A 17,753-nucleotide genomic window follows, 5' to 3' on the forward strand; every position below is an offset into this window, starting at 1 on the left:
AGCTTTGTATGGCAGTGTGCTTCAAAAATGTTGCCACTGCTGTACTTGCAATTTTTCTTTAGCTTTACATCCTAGTCAGGATTTACATTCAGGTCTTCCCTTCATCTCCCTGTTTTATAAGCATCTACTAGATGATAGCTAGAATATCACCTACATTAATATCTATAATAGTTCTAGAATATCAGATGACCCACTGTTTTTCAAGTATGCAAATTGTATGGTCTACTTTTAAAAGTGAAACAAACTCCCATGGGGGAACAGACCTAAATAAAATATTGCACATAAGCTAATGGTGGAACGATTAAAATAGGGGATGCGCAAGAGGCCAGAATTGGAGGAGCGCAGAGATCTCGGAGGGTTGTAGGGCTGGAGGAGGTTACAGAGATAGGGAGCGGGTGAGGCCATGGAGGGATTTGAAAACAAGGATGAGAATTTTAAAATTGAGGCGTTGTCGGACCGGGAGCCAGTGTAGGTCAGTGAGTTAGGATACAGGCAGCAGAGTTTTGGAGGAGCTCAAGTTAATGGAAGGTGGGTGGAAGATGGGAGAGCATTGGAACGTTAAAGTCTCGAGGTAACAAAGGTATGGATGAGGGTTTCAGCAGCAGATGAGCTGAGGCGGGGCGATGTTATGGAGGTGGAAGTAGACGGTGATGGCATGGATATGTGGTCGGAAGCTCATCTCGGGGTGAACTACGACACCAAGGTTGCAAACGGTCTGGTTCAGCCTCAGACTGTGGCCAGGGAGCGTGATGGAATCGGTGGCTAGGGAACGGAGTTTGTGGTGGGGACCGAAGACAATGGCATCAGTCTTCCTAATATTTAGTTGGAGGAATGGGGGAGTGTAGAGTTTTTTTGGATGGATGAATTAAAATGGGCCAAATGACCTTCCTCAGCTGTAAGTACCTTGTGGTCCTGTGAAGTGAAATTAGTTTGGGTAGTCAAGTCAATTTTTATTTGGGTGCACAATGGCTTAGAATTCAGCACTAAATTCTCACTCAGGAGAGGACATAAGGTTGGCTGCTATGTAGAACAGCAGTGTCATATTGATGAGAAGGGGATGTTTTTCTGTGGTTAATGCACATTTTTAGACCAGCTTTAATCTACACCTGCTGTGGAGAATCAAGTTAAAAAAGTAGGACACTGACATCTACAACTTATGTGAATATAAAAATGTCACCCCAAATTGTTTCAGATATACTTTAAGAATGATTGAGAACCACAAAAATTATTTTGCATTACCTTTATACAGCTGATTATCAAAACAGCTCATTATTTAGTTTCCCTGGATTTCCAACACAATTACAGCCACAGTAATATTGACAGCCGCTGTGAATAGAGCATCTGTACCATATGACTAAAGGATACCCTTTAAAGGTTCCAGAGTGGTAAAGACCAGGGAGAAGGCCAAAGCAGATGGGGGATTGTATATATGAAGACCTGAATGGAAGAGTCACAAGCGCCAAACAGCTGAAGGAGCTGTCAGATGGCGAATGCAATGCCCAGGTTTTGTGGTGTTTATGACCACCTTTGATATAATATCTGAATATCAGTTGACTCTGTTTATGACTTTATCATTTATCATTCCCTTCATTTAACTTTTTCAAACCATGCTATCTTCCAGTTACAATATGATGGATGGAGGAAACTCTGAAAGTGTTTGGTGTTTTGAAATTCTATAATAATATGATGATATGAAACTGCAAGACATACTTATTTCACTGTGGATTTACCTTTCAAGACTTAAATAAAATCCATATGCTAATAAGCTGTCTCTCTTTATCTGCTTATAGTTTCGGGAATGACTATTCTCATCCTAATCTACCACCACTGCAGCTTGGACAGAGGAGCTTACAGAATTTTTCTGCTGGAATGAAGACACAGAATTATTCACACTTTCCTGAAAGTAACCCTGATGATGAATATGAACATATAGAAGAAATTTATGAAAATGCAGTATCATTTGATTATGGCTTTTGCCATTCTAAGGTGGACCTTGTCTGTACTCCAGAACCAGATGCCTTCAATCCATGTGAAGATATAATGGGATACAACGTTCTAAGAGTTCTGATATGGTTCATTAACATCCTCGCCATCGTGGGCAACTTTGTTGTTTTTATTGTTTTGGTGATTAGTCAGAATAAGCTCACAGTCCCACGTTTCCTCATGTGCAATCTCGCTTTTGCTGATTTCTGTATGGGTCTCTATTTGCTATTCATTGCGTCCGTTGATTTAAGCACCAAGAGTCAGTATTACAACTATGCTATAGACTGGCAGACTAGTGCCGGGTGCGCCAGTGCTGGCTTCTTTACTGTGTTTGCAAGCGAGCTCTCTGTGTACACGCTGATGGTGATCACCTTTGAAAGATGGCACACAATTACACATGCCATGCAACTGGACAGGAAGCTCCGTTTGAGGCACGCTGTTGGGATTATGTTTGGAGGCTGGGTATTCTCTCTCATTGTAGCAACTCTGCCGCTTGTAGGAATCAGCAATTACATGAAAGTTAGCATCTGTTTGCCCATGGATATAGAAACTCCTATTTCCCAGGCTTACGTTATATTCCTATTGGTACTGAATGTTATAGCCTTTATTATCATTTGTGTCTGCTATATCAAAATATATTTAGCTGTGAAAAATCCTGACTTTGTTTCTAAAAATAGTGACACAAAAATTGCCAAACGAATGGCGATACTAATCTTTACAGACTTCACGTGTATGGCTCCTATATCATTCTTTGCCATTTCAGCTGCTTTCAAGTCACCACTTATTACAGTGACCAATGCTAAAATTCTGCTGGTACTGTTTTATCCCCTCAACTCGTGCGCAAATCCATTTCTCTATGCAATCTTTACAAAAGCATTCAGAAGGGATTTCTTCATCCTGTTGAGCAAGTTTGGTTACTGCGAAATGCAAGCACAAATTTATAAAACTGACAACTCAAACTCAAGGAGTGGCACCAAGGAGAGCGCAGGTGCAGTCGTCAAGCTAATAAAATTCAGTGAGCGGGATTTACCAGTCAGTGCAACTGCTAAATATAGTTGTAAAGAATGCTGATAAACATTTCATGTTCTACATTTTCTCTCCTCTGCTGAAGGTGTTGACTCGTGCTGGGCTGAATCCACAGGTATCAGCAGCAGTCCAGCACCTCACCCAGGTGCCATTTTTCAAGTGTGAGCCCAGGCAGTAGGTGTTGGTATACTAGTTAAGAGCACCAAAACTGAACCAGATGCAGTACTCCCTCAACACATCCAAGCAGAGGAAGGAACCCTGGTTGATTTTTCCCCAGGAAAGCGAGCAAATTGCTGCCCTGGCTGAGATCAGTTAAGACTAGCAATCAAATCTGAAACATTCTGGTCTCAATGGCTTCTCTGCTATAACAAGAATGACCTTTACCCAAAAGGCCATCAAGGGAAGCTATGTAAAAGGTTTTAGTTGGAAAACATGTACCTAAATGTACGTACATTTTTAGTGAAAAATTAGAACAGAATTTAGGAAATCATTTTCATTCATTCTATTATAGTGCACTTTACATTCTAGGGGGGAATTTTGACTCCTGAGCAGGAAAGCGGCCTAGCGAGTGGCCAGCCAACCCGGGAGCAGCAGCGGAAAGCCCAGCCCAGCTTAACAGCTGGGCCTCACTATCATGCCACTGATCGACTTCCTGCCCAAACGGGAGGGGCGTCAGGCAGCCTGGAGGCCATCTGCCATGCCCAAGGTAGGTTAGTGGGCAGGGATTACGGAGGTTCTGGGGCAGTCAGCAGTTCTAGAAGGCGGGCGGTGGGGGGGGAATATGGGGCCAGGGTTGGCTTACACTTTCTTTGTGGGGCCTGGAGAAGCACTCTTGCTCCCTATGGCTCCACTAAAAAAAGTTTTGAACTTAGCTTACGGGGCCTCGTCAGTCTTCATACCAGATTCCTGCTGATGGGGCGATTGCCCCACTGACTTCCCGGTTAAAATGGTGTTGGTGCCCTATTGATGTAATCGGACCCCAATTCGTACGCCTGAAAAATTTTGAGTAGGTATTTTAACTGCCCGCCCAGCATTGACTCCATCACCCTCCATGGCCACTGTCTGAGGCTGAACCAGACTCTTCATGAACTCAGCATCCTATTTGATCAAGAGCTGACCTTCTGACCCCGTATCCGCTCCAATACCGCCTACTTCCACCTCCATAACATTGCCTGTCTCCACCCCGGCTCAGCCCATCTGCTGCTGAAACCTTCATCTTTGCCTTTGTTACCTCCAGACTTGACTATTCCAATGCTCTCATATCCAGCCTCCCACCTTCCACCCTCCATAAACTTGAGCTCATCCAAAACCCTGCTGCCCGTTTCCTAACTCGCACCAAGTCCCGTTCACCCATCACCCCTGTGCTAGTGACCTACATTGGCTCCCGTTCGGAGCAACGCCTCGATTTTAAAATTCTCATCCTTGCTTTCAAATCCCCCTATGACCTTGCTTCTCCCTATCTCTGCAACATCCTTCAGCCCCATAACCCTCCGATATCTCTATGCTCCTCCAATTCTGGCTTCTTGCGAATCGCTGATTTCCTTTGCTCCACCATTGGCGGCCGTGCCTTTCAGCTGCCTAGGCCCTAAGCTCTGGAATTCCCTCTCTAAACCGCCCTGTCTCTTTATCCTCCTTTAAGTTGCTCCTTAAAACCTAGCTCTTTGACAAAGCTTTAGTCACCTGTCCCAATACCTCTTTATGTGGCTTGATGTCAAATATTGTCTGATAACACTCCTATGAAGTGGAATGTTTTACAAAATTAAAGGCGCTATATAAATGCAAGTTGCTGCTGTTGATTTTGCCAGGCAATGGTGTGGGGGTGGGGGGTAGTTAAAATTCCTACATATTTTTGCATTTGCAAAGAAATTCTGCACCACTTCAATATTTTTCAATGTAAAAAAATTCTGTATTTGTATTAATGTAGTAACTACTTTTTAAAAATTCCATTGTAACCTTTGCTATGGGTGTGATGAAGAAGGACACTGACGGTGCTGGAATAGTTTTCTCTTTGTCCACAGTGACAACACTGAGTGTTTACTGCAAATAATATTTGAAGTGATAAAATAATCATCTCCTCCAGTGGCTAAGTTAGTAAAAGCAGTAAATGAGCCTTGCAGAGCAATAGGTTGCAGATTTGATTCTTGGTCCGTGTTGAGTTAGCTGATCTCAGTCGAGAGGGCAATACAGATGCTACAGTTTGCCTTTTTATCTGTGTCTGTGCGCACATTTGGTGAGGTCAGGATTGGGCTTGGATAACCTGCCAACATTCACGGTCTAGCTCATACATGAAATGTATCCATTTGGATGAGATACCAGAGGGCAGCTGGCTTTTGTGCAACTATACTCCATTGTAAGTCGATGTTTCCAGGACAAGAGGGAAGAAAATTAGAGGGGAAAATATAAATAAATAAATGAGAAGACCATTTTAAATACATTGCAGTATCAATCATACATTTAATCCAAAAAAATAAACAAAATAAACCTGACCTTCGAACTCAAGAATCCAATTCTTCTCATTAAATTTTCTGTACAAGAAGTCACCAAATCTCCACTATTTGTCTAAATGCTACTTGGATAATTGTGTTCAGAACAGTGTTTTTTAACAGCTTGTATTTTTCATTTTTCTGCACCCTCTGACAGATTTTGCATTACTTTGGTTTATTGTATATGAAGTTGAAAAAATTCGATTTTTTTCATATCACTTACCATGGATACAGTCTTGCTCCTTCTTTGAATTAATTGTAACCTTGACATTCAAAGCTCTCTAACCAGCCTATCTCTTCCCCATGTATTGCTGCCTTGGAATTACTAACTGCTTGTCTATACTGTATTCCTCTTTTCTTCTCCTAATTTTGAGGTCACAGTTCTGCTATTGCTAGTCAAAAAACCTACAACAAGGCATTGTTGTACCTACAACAAAACCTACAACAGATGACATTGGCAATAGTCAACTTTTGCATGTCAAAAAGTTATTAAAGAAACGATGTTCCTACGTGATTATTTTTCACCCTTTGGATGCAGGAAGCTTCCAATTTTACATGGACCATTGAACTTCATTCAAGGAATGAGGAAGGCCAGATTTATACTAAAGCAAAATACTGCAGATGCTGGAAATCTGAAATAAAAACAGAAAATGCTGGAAATACTCAGCAGGTCAGGCAGCATCTGTGCAGAGAGAAACAGAGTTAACGCTTCAGGTCGATGACCTTTCATCATGACTCAGCTCAGTTTCGTCAGAACGCGGCAAAAGGTTTGACGAAAGGTCATCGACCTGAAACGTTAACTCTGTTTCTCTCTCCACAGATGCTGCCTGACCTGCTAAGTATTTCCAGCATTTTCTGTTTTTATTTTAGACCAGACTAATGTTAGAAACATAGAAGATAGGAGCAGGAGTAGGCCATTCGGCCCTTCGAGCCTGCTCCGCCATTCAATGCGATCATGGCTGATCATCCAAATTCAGTACCCTGTCCCTGCCTTCTCCCCATATCCCTTGATCCCTTTAGCCTTAAGAAATATATCCAACTCTTTCTTGAATATATTTAATGAACTGGCCTCCACCGCCCTCTGTGGCAGAGAATTCCACAGGTTCACCACTCTCTGGGTGAAGAAATTCCTCCTCATCTCAGTCCTAAATGGCTTACCCCTTATCCTTAGACTATGACCCCTGGTTCTGGACTCCCCGGCCATCAGAAACATCCTTCCTGCATCTAGTCTGTCCAGGCCTGACAGAATTTTATAGGTTTCGATGAGATCCCCTCTCAATCTTCTAAACTCGTGAGTATAAGCCAAATCGACACAATCTCTCCTCATACGTCATTCCTGCCATCACAGGTATCAGCCTGGTGAATCTTCGCTGCACTCCTTCCATGGCAAGAACGTCCTTCCTCAGGTAAGGCGACCAAAAGGTTATCCATCAATGCTCCAAAAGGTAGGCTAAGGATTCTAAATTTAAAAAAAGTGAACCCTCAAATTCTGGGGTTTGGGGGAATGTAATTTACATGCAGTGGGAGTGGAGGTGCAGGAATTTCAGCCAGAACCCATTAATGTTTCTTTCACAGAAAAAATATTCCACCAACCCCTCTCATGACATTACTTTCAGGGATGGGACTGGTGGGATGCCAGGTTCAACCAGATATCACAAGGTCACAAGATAATTACAGATGAGGAAGGCCGTTCAACCCATCTTAATTCATACATCCAGAGAGCTCCTAACATTCTTCAATTTTAACAAATTATTGCCAATTGTTTCTTAAATGGTTTGAGTTTTTACCCCCACTGGAAATTTATTCCAAATATTGACCCCCCTTTGTGTGAAGAATTTCCTGATATCAGTATTAAAACTACTTTTTACTTGTTTTAACCAGTGTCCCCTAGTTCTACTCTTGCAGTTTAATTTCGAGTAATACTCCAGGTTAACTTTCTCTATACCCTCAACATTCTTATAAGCCTCTGCAAGATCACCTCTCAGATGCTTCCTATCCAAGTTGAAAAGCACAAATCTATCCAAGGTAATTCTCATAACTTAAATCCCTGACAATGGAGAGCTTCTCTGCATTGCCTCCAGTGCTTGAATTACTCTCTCGTTTCTTGGAAACCACAACTGGACACAGTATTCAAAGTGCAGTCCGACCAGAGCACTACAGATTTTGATTTATTACCTACACTGACTGAGGAGGTCCGATTTTAACTCTTCCCCTCCTGACAGCCCCCCCCCCCCCGCCCTCCCCCCAGCTTGGCAGGAATGGTGTGAGTGAAGTTTAGATGGCAGGAGATCGCACCGCATTCCCACTTCCCCCACCATTTTTACTTGTCTGAATTCAGGAACAGGGAAGGCTTCCCACCCTAAAGGGTGACGGTCATGTCCTGATGATGTCATTGGGACACGCACTTCATTTTAACGGCAGGTCTAATTAAAACTGCCACAATCTTCAATCTATAAGCAATAACTGGCAGCAGCAAGGTCCAGGCCACAGGAGGCCCAGGTAAGTGATTATTTTTGTACATTTGGATTGGAACCTTGTGGTCCAGGAGGAGGAGGAGTATTCCTCCTTACGCTACAAGGATACCTTGAGCCTCCCCTGCCCGGGCTTTCCACAATCAAGGAGCTGCTGACCACCCCGCCCCCCCCCACAATCCTTGTTGGGGACCATGATCACGGGCCCTCGGCAGCGGCCTGACCCTCTTCCTCCCGTCCCCCACCAATTTTGATTTCCGCCCACCATTTTAGCTCTGTAGTTCAACATCCTTTTTCTGCCCAGTCTATGGCTAATGACAAACACACTGTGGAAAGGACACAGACCTCTGGGGAGATGTGATCAGCAGAGAGGGGGTAGGGAAAGCCAACTCCAACGGTACCCTCCTCCTGAGGAAATGCTTAGAACATAGCCTTCTCATAACCAACACCTTGCTCCGTCAGAGAGACAAGTACAAGGCTTCATAGCAACACCCTCACTCCAAGCACTGGCATCTGCTGGACTATGTCATCATCCGAGCGAGGGACCGCAAGGACGTCCGCATAACCTACGCCATGACAGGAGCTGACGGCTGCTGGACAGACCACCGCCTAATCCGCTCTGTCATCTCCATCAACGTAGCCCCAAAACAGCGGCAGCAACAGAAGCAATGCCGCAGGAAAATCAACGCTGGAGTTCTCAAACACCCTGCTAAAAAAGCCCTATTCAGCCTGTGCCTCACAACCAACCTGATGACTCCCAGTGATTCAGAGACACAGAGTGTCCACAGCACCTGGTGGTCTGCACTCAAGGCCTCCATAATCAGCACCTGTGAAGAGACGCTCGGTCACTCGACCAGGAAAGACCAAGATTGGTTCGACAAGAATGACCAGGAGATCCAGGAGCTAATAAGCCACAAGTATTCCTGATCTGGAAACAGCAACAGAACTCGAGAGCAAGAAAGCAGCTCTACAGACGCCTGAAGGCCGAGGTCCAACAAAAAACTCGCGACCTAAAGAACAGATGGTGGGTGGAGAAAGCGCAGGAGATCCAGCAGCTAGCCGACAACCACGACTGCATGGATTCTTTAGCGCAGTCAAGACCACCTACGGCCCAAGCACCCTAGGTCCTACCCCACTGCTGGCCAAGAACGGAGAGGTACTTATCAAGGACAGAGAGGCAGTCAGTGCCCGCTGGAAGGAGCACTTCGAAGATCTCCTTAACCAAGACTCTGTCTTCAATGCTAGTGTCCACAACTCCATCCCGCAGCATGCTACCCGCCACCACCTCAGCACAACCCCAGCCCAGCATGAGGTTGAAAAGGCCATCCAACAACTGACGAACAACAAGGCCTCAGAAGCAGATGAAATCTCCACTGAGGCACTAAAACATGGCGGAGAAGCACTATTGGTGCGAATACATGAACTAATTTCTCTTATTTGGAAAGAGGAGAGCATGCCAGGGGATCTTAGAGATGCCATAATCGTGACCATCTTCAAGCAAGGTGACAAGTCCAATTGCGGTAATTACAGAGGAGTCTACCTGCTGTCTGCCACAGGGAAAGTCATCACAGGAATCCTCCTCAATCGCTTTCTCCCAGTGGCTAAAGAGCTCCTCCCAGAGTCGCAATGTGGATTCTGCCCACTAAGGGGCACAATGGACATGATCTTCACCGTGCGTCAACTACAAGAGAAATGCAGGGAACAGCACCAACCGCTGTACATGGCCTTCTTTGACCTCACAAAGGTCTTCAACACCGTTAACCATGAGGGATTATGGAGTGTCCTCCTCAAATTCGGCTGCCCTCAAAAGTTTGTCACCATCCTCCGTCTGCTTCACGACAACATGCAAGCCATGATCCTGATCAATGGATCCACCACAGACCCAATTCACGTATGGACAGGGGTCAAGCAAGGTTGTGTCATCGCACTAACGCTTTTCTCAATCTTCCTGGCTGCAATGTTCCATCTCACCCTCAGTAAGCTCCCCGCTGGAGTGGAGCTAATCTACAGAACAAACGGGAAACTGTTCATCCTCTGTCGCTTCCAGTCTAGATCCAAGGTCATCTCATCCTCTGTCATCGAATTACAGTGTGCAGACGACGCTTGCGCCTGCGCACACTCTGAGGCCAAACTCCAAACCATTGTCAACACCTTCACAGAAGTGTACGAGAGCATGGGCCTTACACTAAACATCCGTAAGACAAATGTCCTCTATCAACCTGCCCCTGCCACACGGTACTGCTCCCCGATTATCAAAATCCATGACGAGGCCTTGGACAACGTGGACCACTTTCCATACCTCAGGAGCCTACTGTCACCAAGGGCAGATGTCGATGACGAGATCCAACACCACCTTCAGTGTGCCAGTGCAGCCTTCAGTCACCTGAGGAAGAGAGTGTTTGATGACCAGGACCTCAAACCCGGCACTAAGCTCATGATCTACAGAGCAGTAGTGATACACACCCTCATGTAAGCTTCAGAGACCTGGACCATGTACAGCAGGCACCTCAAAGCACTGGAGAGGTACCACCAACGCTGCCTCCGCAAGATCCTACAAATCCATTGGCAGGATAGGCGCATCAATGTCAGTGTTCTCGCTCAGGCCAACATCCCCAGCATCGAAGCTTTGACCATGCTCGATCAGCTCCGATGGACAGGCCACGTCGTACGCATGCCCGATACGAGACTCCCAAAACAAGCACTTTACTCGGAGCTCCGACACAGCAAGAGAGCCCCAGGTGGGCAGAGGAAATGCTTCAAGGACAGCCTCAAAGCCTCCTTGAAAAAGTGCAACATCCCCACCGACACCTGGGAATCCCTGGCCCAAGACTGCACAAAGTGGAGGAGAAGCATCCGGGAAGGCGCCGAACACCTCGAGTCTCTTCGCCGGGAGCAAGCGGAAGCCAAACGCAAACAGCAGAAGGAGCACACATCAACCCAAGCACCCCATCCACCTGCCCCTTCAACGACCGTCTGCCCCACCTGTGACAGAGACTGTAGGTCCCGCATTGGACTCATCAGTCACCTGAGAACTCATTTTTAGTGTGGAAGCAAGTCATCCTCGGTTTCGAGGGATTGCCTAAGAGAAGAAGAAGCAGAGCAACAAGAAGGCAACCTTGCTATACAGGCCATAAGTGTGTCCCACAAGTGGGGTGGGGCAGTAGCACCATTAATGGCATAGATGGCTGTCACCAATATTCAATGACCCTATCCCCAGGTTTTTGGAGGGAGGCAGGGCAAGGGCAAACAGGCAGGCAGAAGTCCTGCCCCCCTGCCCTTCTGGTGATGGAATGGGCCTTCTGAAATTTCAGCGCTATGATCTATAAAGTTATTGGTGGAATTTGCTACAGTTAAATAGTTCGACAATAACCTTCACTTTAAAAATATATAGGTAGGCCAATATTAACTTCTTCAAATCTAACTAAACCTTTGGAATAACTGCCAGCTTTTGTACCTTTTATCGAAACATTTAATTTTGTTGAAACAGCAAGCGTTGATGGAATCATCAGGGAAACGGATTTCATGGTGAAGGAGAAATGCCTCAAAATGCTTTGCATAAAGTGACTAGTTTGAAGTACAATGACGGTTATGCAGGCAAATGCAACAGTCATTTTGCACACAGCAAGATCGCACAAACGCCACTGAAATGAAGAAAACAGTTTATGGACCTGGTGCACAAGGCCAGAATTAAAGGAATGGAGAGTTTGGGGAGCTTATAGGACTGGAGGAGGTTACAAAGATAGGAAGCGGAAAGGCCATGAAGGGATTTAAACATTTAGGGCTGGATTTTGCCAATGGGGCGTGTTGGAGGCAGGACTCCCACTTATCGGGATTCAGTCCCGCCTCCTTCAACTTCTGGCCAACCCACACTATTTTCCCTCGATTGACCTTGTTAAGCTCGCCCGCTTAGCAGGCCAATTAAGGGGAAGCCGGTTACAGAACGTCAATGTATGACGTTTCATCTGTCAAAAATTTTTGACAGATGAATTGTCATCATTTGACAGCTCTGTGAAGATGTCAAACACTGACCTTCTCTGTTGTTTGATGAGTTCTTGAGTTCAAAACTCACCAAACCTCTTTCTTTAGCAGAAATTAGATGGTTGTTGCATTGGAGAATGCAGCAGCCATCTGGCATCTGTGCCGCGGAGATACGAAACTCACCGCATCGCCAACTCTTGAGGCCTGCAGGAAGAAACAAAGGTAAGTAAACTTTTTCTATCACTTTCCACTTACCTCACATACTCACCTCTCCACACTTGCACCCATCAATTACCTTCACAGCGCACTTTTGCATCCCTTCAACCCCCGCAGACCCACTCCTCGCCTCGGTGACCCTGGCGGGGTTCGCAGCCCGCACTTGTGTGGGCAAAATGGGGATAATCCTCTTAACCTGTTAACAGGCAGTTAAGTGGCTGTAATCCCATTCCCGCCTCCGAGGAGACGGGACCCAGCGCGGGTCGGCTACCCGCCTCCTGGCAAGATGGCATGGAGGTGGATTAGGGGCAGGATAGAGACATAGAAACATAGAAAATAGGAGCTGAAGTAGGCCATTCGGCCCCTTGAGCCTGCTCCGCCATTCAATGCGATCATAGCTGATCATCCAAATGCAGTACCCGGTCCCTGCTTTCTCCCCATACCCCTTGATCCCTTTAACCTTAAGAAATATATCCAACTCCTTCTTGAATATATTTAATGAACTGGCCTCCACCGCCTTCTGTGGTAGAGAGTTCCACAGGTTCACCACTCTCTGGGTGAAGAAATTCCTCCTCATTTCTGTCCTAAATGGCCTACCCTTTATCCTTAGACTGTGTCCCCTGGTTCTGGACTCCCTGACCATCGGGAACATCCTTCCTGCATCTAGTCTGTCCAGTCCTGTCAGAATTTTATAAGTTTCAATGAGATCACCTCTCATTCTTCTAAACTCCAGCGAGTACAAGCCCAATCGACCCAATCTCTCCTCATACATCATTCCTGCCATCCCAGGTATCAGCCTGGTGAATCTTCACTGAACTCCTTCCATGGCAAGAACATCCTTCCTCAGATAAGGCAACCAAAACTGCACACAATACTCAAAATGTGGTCTCACTAAGGCCCTGTACAACTGCAGCAAGACATCCTTGTTCCTGTACTCAAACCCTCTCGCTACGAAGGCCAACATACCATTTGCCTTCTTAACCGCCTGCTGCACCTGCATGCTTACCTTCAGCGATTGGTGCACAAGGACACCCAGGTCTCATTGCACTTCCCCTTCTCCCAATCTATTGCCATTTAGATAATAATCTGCCTTCCTGTTTTTGCCACCAAAGTGGACAACCTCACATTTATCCACGTTATATTGCATCTGCCATGTTTCTGCCCAATCACCCAACATGTCCAAATCATCCTGGAGTTTCTCGACATCCTCCTCACAGCACACACGCCCACCCAGCTTTGTGTCATCTGCAAATTTGGAGATATTACATCTAGTTCCCTTGTCTAGATCATTAATATATATTGTGAATAGCTGGGGTCCAAGGACCGATCCCTGCGGTACCCCACTAGTCACTGCCTGCCACTCGGAAAAGGACCCATTTATTCCAACTCTTTGCTTTCTGTCTGCCAACCAGTTCTCTATCCAAGTCAATACCTTGCCCCCAATCCTATGTGCCTTAACTTTACACGCTAATCTCTTATGCGGGACCATATCGAAGGCCTTCTGAAAGTCCAGATACACCACATCCACTGGTTCTCCCTTATCTATTTTACCAGTTACATCCTCAAAAAATTCCAGTAGATTAGTCAAGCACGATTTACCTTTTGTGAATCCATGTTGACTTTGTCCGATCCTGTCACTGTTTTCCAAGTGCTCTGCTATTACATCTTTTATAATGGACTCTAGCATTTTCCCCACTACCGATGTCAGGCTTACTGGTCTGTAATTCCCCATTTGCTCTCTACCACCTTTTTTGAATAGTGGGGTAACATTAGCTACCCTCCAATCCATGGGTACTGTTCCAGATTCCATCGAATGTTGGAACATGATCAGCAATGCATCTACTATTTCTAGGGCCACTTCCTTAAGTACCCTAGGATGTAGATTATCAGACCCTGGGGATTTGTCGGCCTTCAATCCCATCAATTTCCCTAACACCATTTCCCTACAAATACTGATTTCTTTCAGTTCCTCCCTTTCATCAGACCCTATATTCACCGGCATCTCTGGGAGGTTATTTGTGTCCTCCTTTGTGAAGACAGAACCAAAATATGTATTTAGTTGGTCTGCCATTTCTTTGTTCCCCATTATAAATTCCCCTGATTCTGACTGCAAGGGACCTACGCTTGACTTCACCAATCTTTTTCTCTTCACATATCTATAAAAGCTTTTACAGTCAGTTTTTATGTTTCCTGCAAGCTTACTCTCATATTCTATTTTCCCCTTCTTAATTAATCCCTTTGTCCTCCTTTGTTGAATCCTAAATTGCTCCCAATCCTCAGGATTATTGCTTTTTCTGGCAATTTATATGTCCTCTCCTTGGATCTTATGCTATCCCTAATTTCCCTTGTTAGCCATGGTTGAGTCACCTTTTTTGTTTTATTTTTGTGCCAAACTGGGATAAACGTTTTCTGTAGTTCATCCATGCGGTCTTTGAATGTTTGCCATTGCCTATCCACCGTCAACCCTTTGAGTGACATTCCCCAATCAATCCTACCTAGCTCGCGCCTCAGACCATCGTAGTTTCCTTTATTTAAATTTAGGACCCTAATCTCTGAGTCAACTACTTCATTCTCCATCTTAATGAAGAATTCGATCGTATTATGATCGCTCCGACCCAAGGGGCCTCGCACAACAAGATTGCTAATTAATCCTTTCTCGTTACATAATACCCAGTCTAAGATGGCCTGATCTCTGGTTGGTTCCTCAACATATTGGTCCAGGAAACCATCCCCTAAACACTCCAGGAATTCCTCCTCCACAGTATTGTTACTAATTTGGTTAGCCCAATCTATATGTAGATTAAAGTCACCCATGATGACTGCTGTGCCCTTATTGCACGCTTCTTTAATTTCCCTTTTAATGCCATCCCCAACCTCCGCCTTACTGTTTGGAGGTCTATATACCACTCCCACTAACGTTTTCTGCCCCTTGGTATTTCTCAATTCTACCCATACCCATTCCACATCATCAGAGCTAATATCCTTCCTTACAATTGTGTTAATCCCTTCTTTAATCAGTAATGCTACCCCACCTCCCTTTCCTTTTTGCCTATCTTTCCTGAATATCGAATACCCCTGGATGTTGAGTTCCCAGCCTTGGCCATCCTTGAGCCACGTTTCCGTAATCCCAACCAAATCATATTCATTTACCTCTATTTGCGCAGCCAATTCATCCACCTTATTATGAATGCTCCTCGCATTAAGACACAAAGCCTTCAGGCTTATTTTTTTAACGCTCTTAGACCTATTAGAATTATTATTTACTGTGGCCATGTTTGATTTAAACCATTGATTTCTCTGACTGCCACTTTTGTTTTTCTCCTTCCTTTCTTTTGCTTTTATCCTTGTTTCCCTTTCCTCTGTCCCCCTGCTCAGGTTCCCAACCCCCTGCCATCTTAGTTTAAACCCTCCCCCAGAGCACTAGCAAACACACCTCCTAGGACATTGGTTCCAGCCCTGCCCAGGTACAAACCATCCGGTTTGAACTGGTCCCACCTCCCCCAGAAACGGTTCCAATGTCCCAGGAACTTGAATCCCTCCCCCTGGCACCATTCCTCTAGCCACGTATTCATCTGAAATATCCTTCTATTTCTACTCTGACTAGCACGTGGCACTGGTAGCAATCCTGAGATTACTACCTTTGAGGTCCTATTTTTTAATTTACCGCCTAACTCCCTATATTCAGCTTTTAGGACCTCATCCCAGTTTTTACCTATATCGTTGGTACCTAAATGCACCACGACAACTGGCTGTTCACCCTCCCCTTCCAAAATGTTCTGCAGCCGTTCTGAGACATCCTTGACCCTTGCACCAACACACCATCCTGGAGTCTCGTTTGCGGCCACAGAAACGCCTATCTATTCCCCTTACAATAGAATCCCCTATTACTATAGCTCTACCCCTCTTTTTCCTCCTGTCCTGTGCAGCAGAGCCACCCCTGGTGCCAGGAAGTTGGCTGCTGCTGCCTTCCTCTGATAAGCCATCCCCCCCAACTGTACTCAAAGTGGTGTATCTGTTTGAGAGGGGGATGTCCACAGGGGACCCCTGCACTACCTGCCTGCACGTAGTACTCTGCCTATTGGTCACCCGTTCCCTTCCTGCCTGTCCAACCTTTACCTGCGGTGTGTCCAACTCGCTAAACGTGCTATTCATGACATCCTCAGCATCGTGAACACTCCAGTATGCATCCAATCGCAGCTCCAGCGCCGCAATGCGGTCTGTCAGTAGCTGCAGCTGGATACACTTCATGCACACGTAGTTGTCAGGGACACAGGAAGTGTCCCTGAGTTCCCACATAGCGCAGGAGGAGCATACCATGTGGCCGGGCTGTCCTACCATGACTTACCCTTTAATTAATTGAAATTAAATTAAATCAATCAACCCCACCAATTACACTACAGTTAAATGGTTTACCAACAGTCCCCGTTACACCAGAGAGACCTTAGTAACTATAAACCACAGAGTTAAAGTTTAAAAAGAGAGAAATACTCACCAACCAGCCACCTACCTGCTTTCTGGTGACGTCACACTTCAATTACTTTTTACTTCTCTCCCTCCCTCTGAGCTCGGAGACTGCAGATTAGTAAGCATACCTGGTCTCGGAGCTGCTTTTAAATACTGCCGCCGCTCAGCCGCCTCGTCCCTCGCAGGTCCGCCCGCCTGCCGCCGCTGCTCTGAGGCCTACCTGGTCTCGGAGCTGCTTTTAAATACTGCCGCCGCTCAGCCGCCTCATCCCTCGCAGGTCCGCCCGCCTGCCGCCGCTGCTCTGATGGGCACCCGCCCCCAGATTCTGCCATTTTCCCGGCAATCCCGCTTCCATACCTGCCTCACCAGGGCTGGCAAGATCGTGCCCTTGGTATCAGCATTTTAAATTTGAGGCACCAGGGGAATTAGAAGCCAATGTAGGTCAGCAAAGATGAGGTGGTGGGTGAGTGGGATTGGTGTAGAATAGGATACAGGCAACAGAGATTTGGATGAGCTGAAGTTTGCAGACAGTGGGATCATGGCTAAAACAATGGAATAGTCAAAGCTGGAGGGGACAAAGACATGGATGAGGGTTTCAGAGACAGATGGGCTAAGATGGGGTGGATGTGGGCAATGCTGCAGCAGTGAAAGTAGGTGGACCTAATGATGTAGAAGATATGGGGATCAGAAACATAGCTCGGGGTCGATTAGGATGCTGAGGTTGGACAGGATCTGGTTCAGCCTGAGACAGTGGAGTGGGATGGGATCATGATAAGGAGTTTGCGGCGTGGGCCGACGACTGATGACTTTGGTTTCCCAGTTTTACTGGAGGAAATTGCAGCTCATCCAAGACTGGATGAAAACACAGAGGCGGTGGAGAGGTCAGGAGAGGTGGTAGGGGAAAGAATTGGGTGTTGTCAGCATAGATGGGGAAGCTGACCTCATGTCTGTGGATGATGTTTCCAAGTGTAGCATGTAAGGAAGAAGTGTAGGGGCCAAGGATAGATCCCGTTTCTTGATATTTTTCAGCACTGATCCTGCTGCAGTTTGCAGGGTCAGTGATAACTCAGCTAATTTGCCTGGGACAGGTGGGTGTATGTCCAATACCCATCTGCCCTATGCAGCCAAAAAA

The 17,753-nt window shown here is 45.9% G+C and overlaps 1 protein-coding gene across 1 annotated transcript in view; it reads left to right on the top strand.

Annotated features, from left to right (window-relative positions):
• Window positions 1–6,107, top strand: part of LOC147121028 (lutropin-choriogonadotropic hormone receptor-like) — a 130,739-nt gene extending 124,632 nt beyond the window's left edge. Inside the window, exon 11 of the mRNA XM_085980332.1 lies at window positions 1,791–6,107. Coding sequence (XP_085836458.1) covers window positions 1,791–3,054 — 1,264 coding nt within the window. The 3' untranslated portion in view covers window positions 3,055–6,107. The remainder of the gene's footprint in view (window positions 1–1,790) is intronic.
• Window positions 6,108–17,753: the final 11,646 nt, after the last annotated feature.

This window comes from Somniosus microcephalus, chromosome 3 (genome assembly GCF_052327205.1).
Source record: "Somniosus microcephalus isolate GS21.2 chromosome 3, FLI_Smic_1.0, whole genome shotgun sequence".
Classification (NCBI taxonomy): Eukaryota; Metazoa; Chordata; class Chondrichthyes; order Squaliformes; family Somniosidae; genus Somniosus; species Somniosus microcephalus.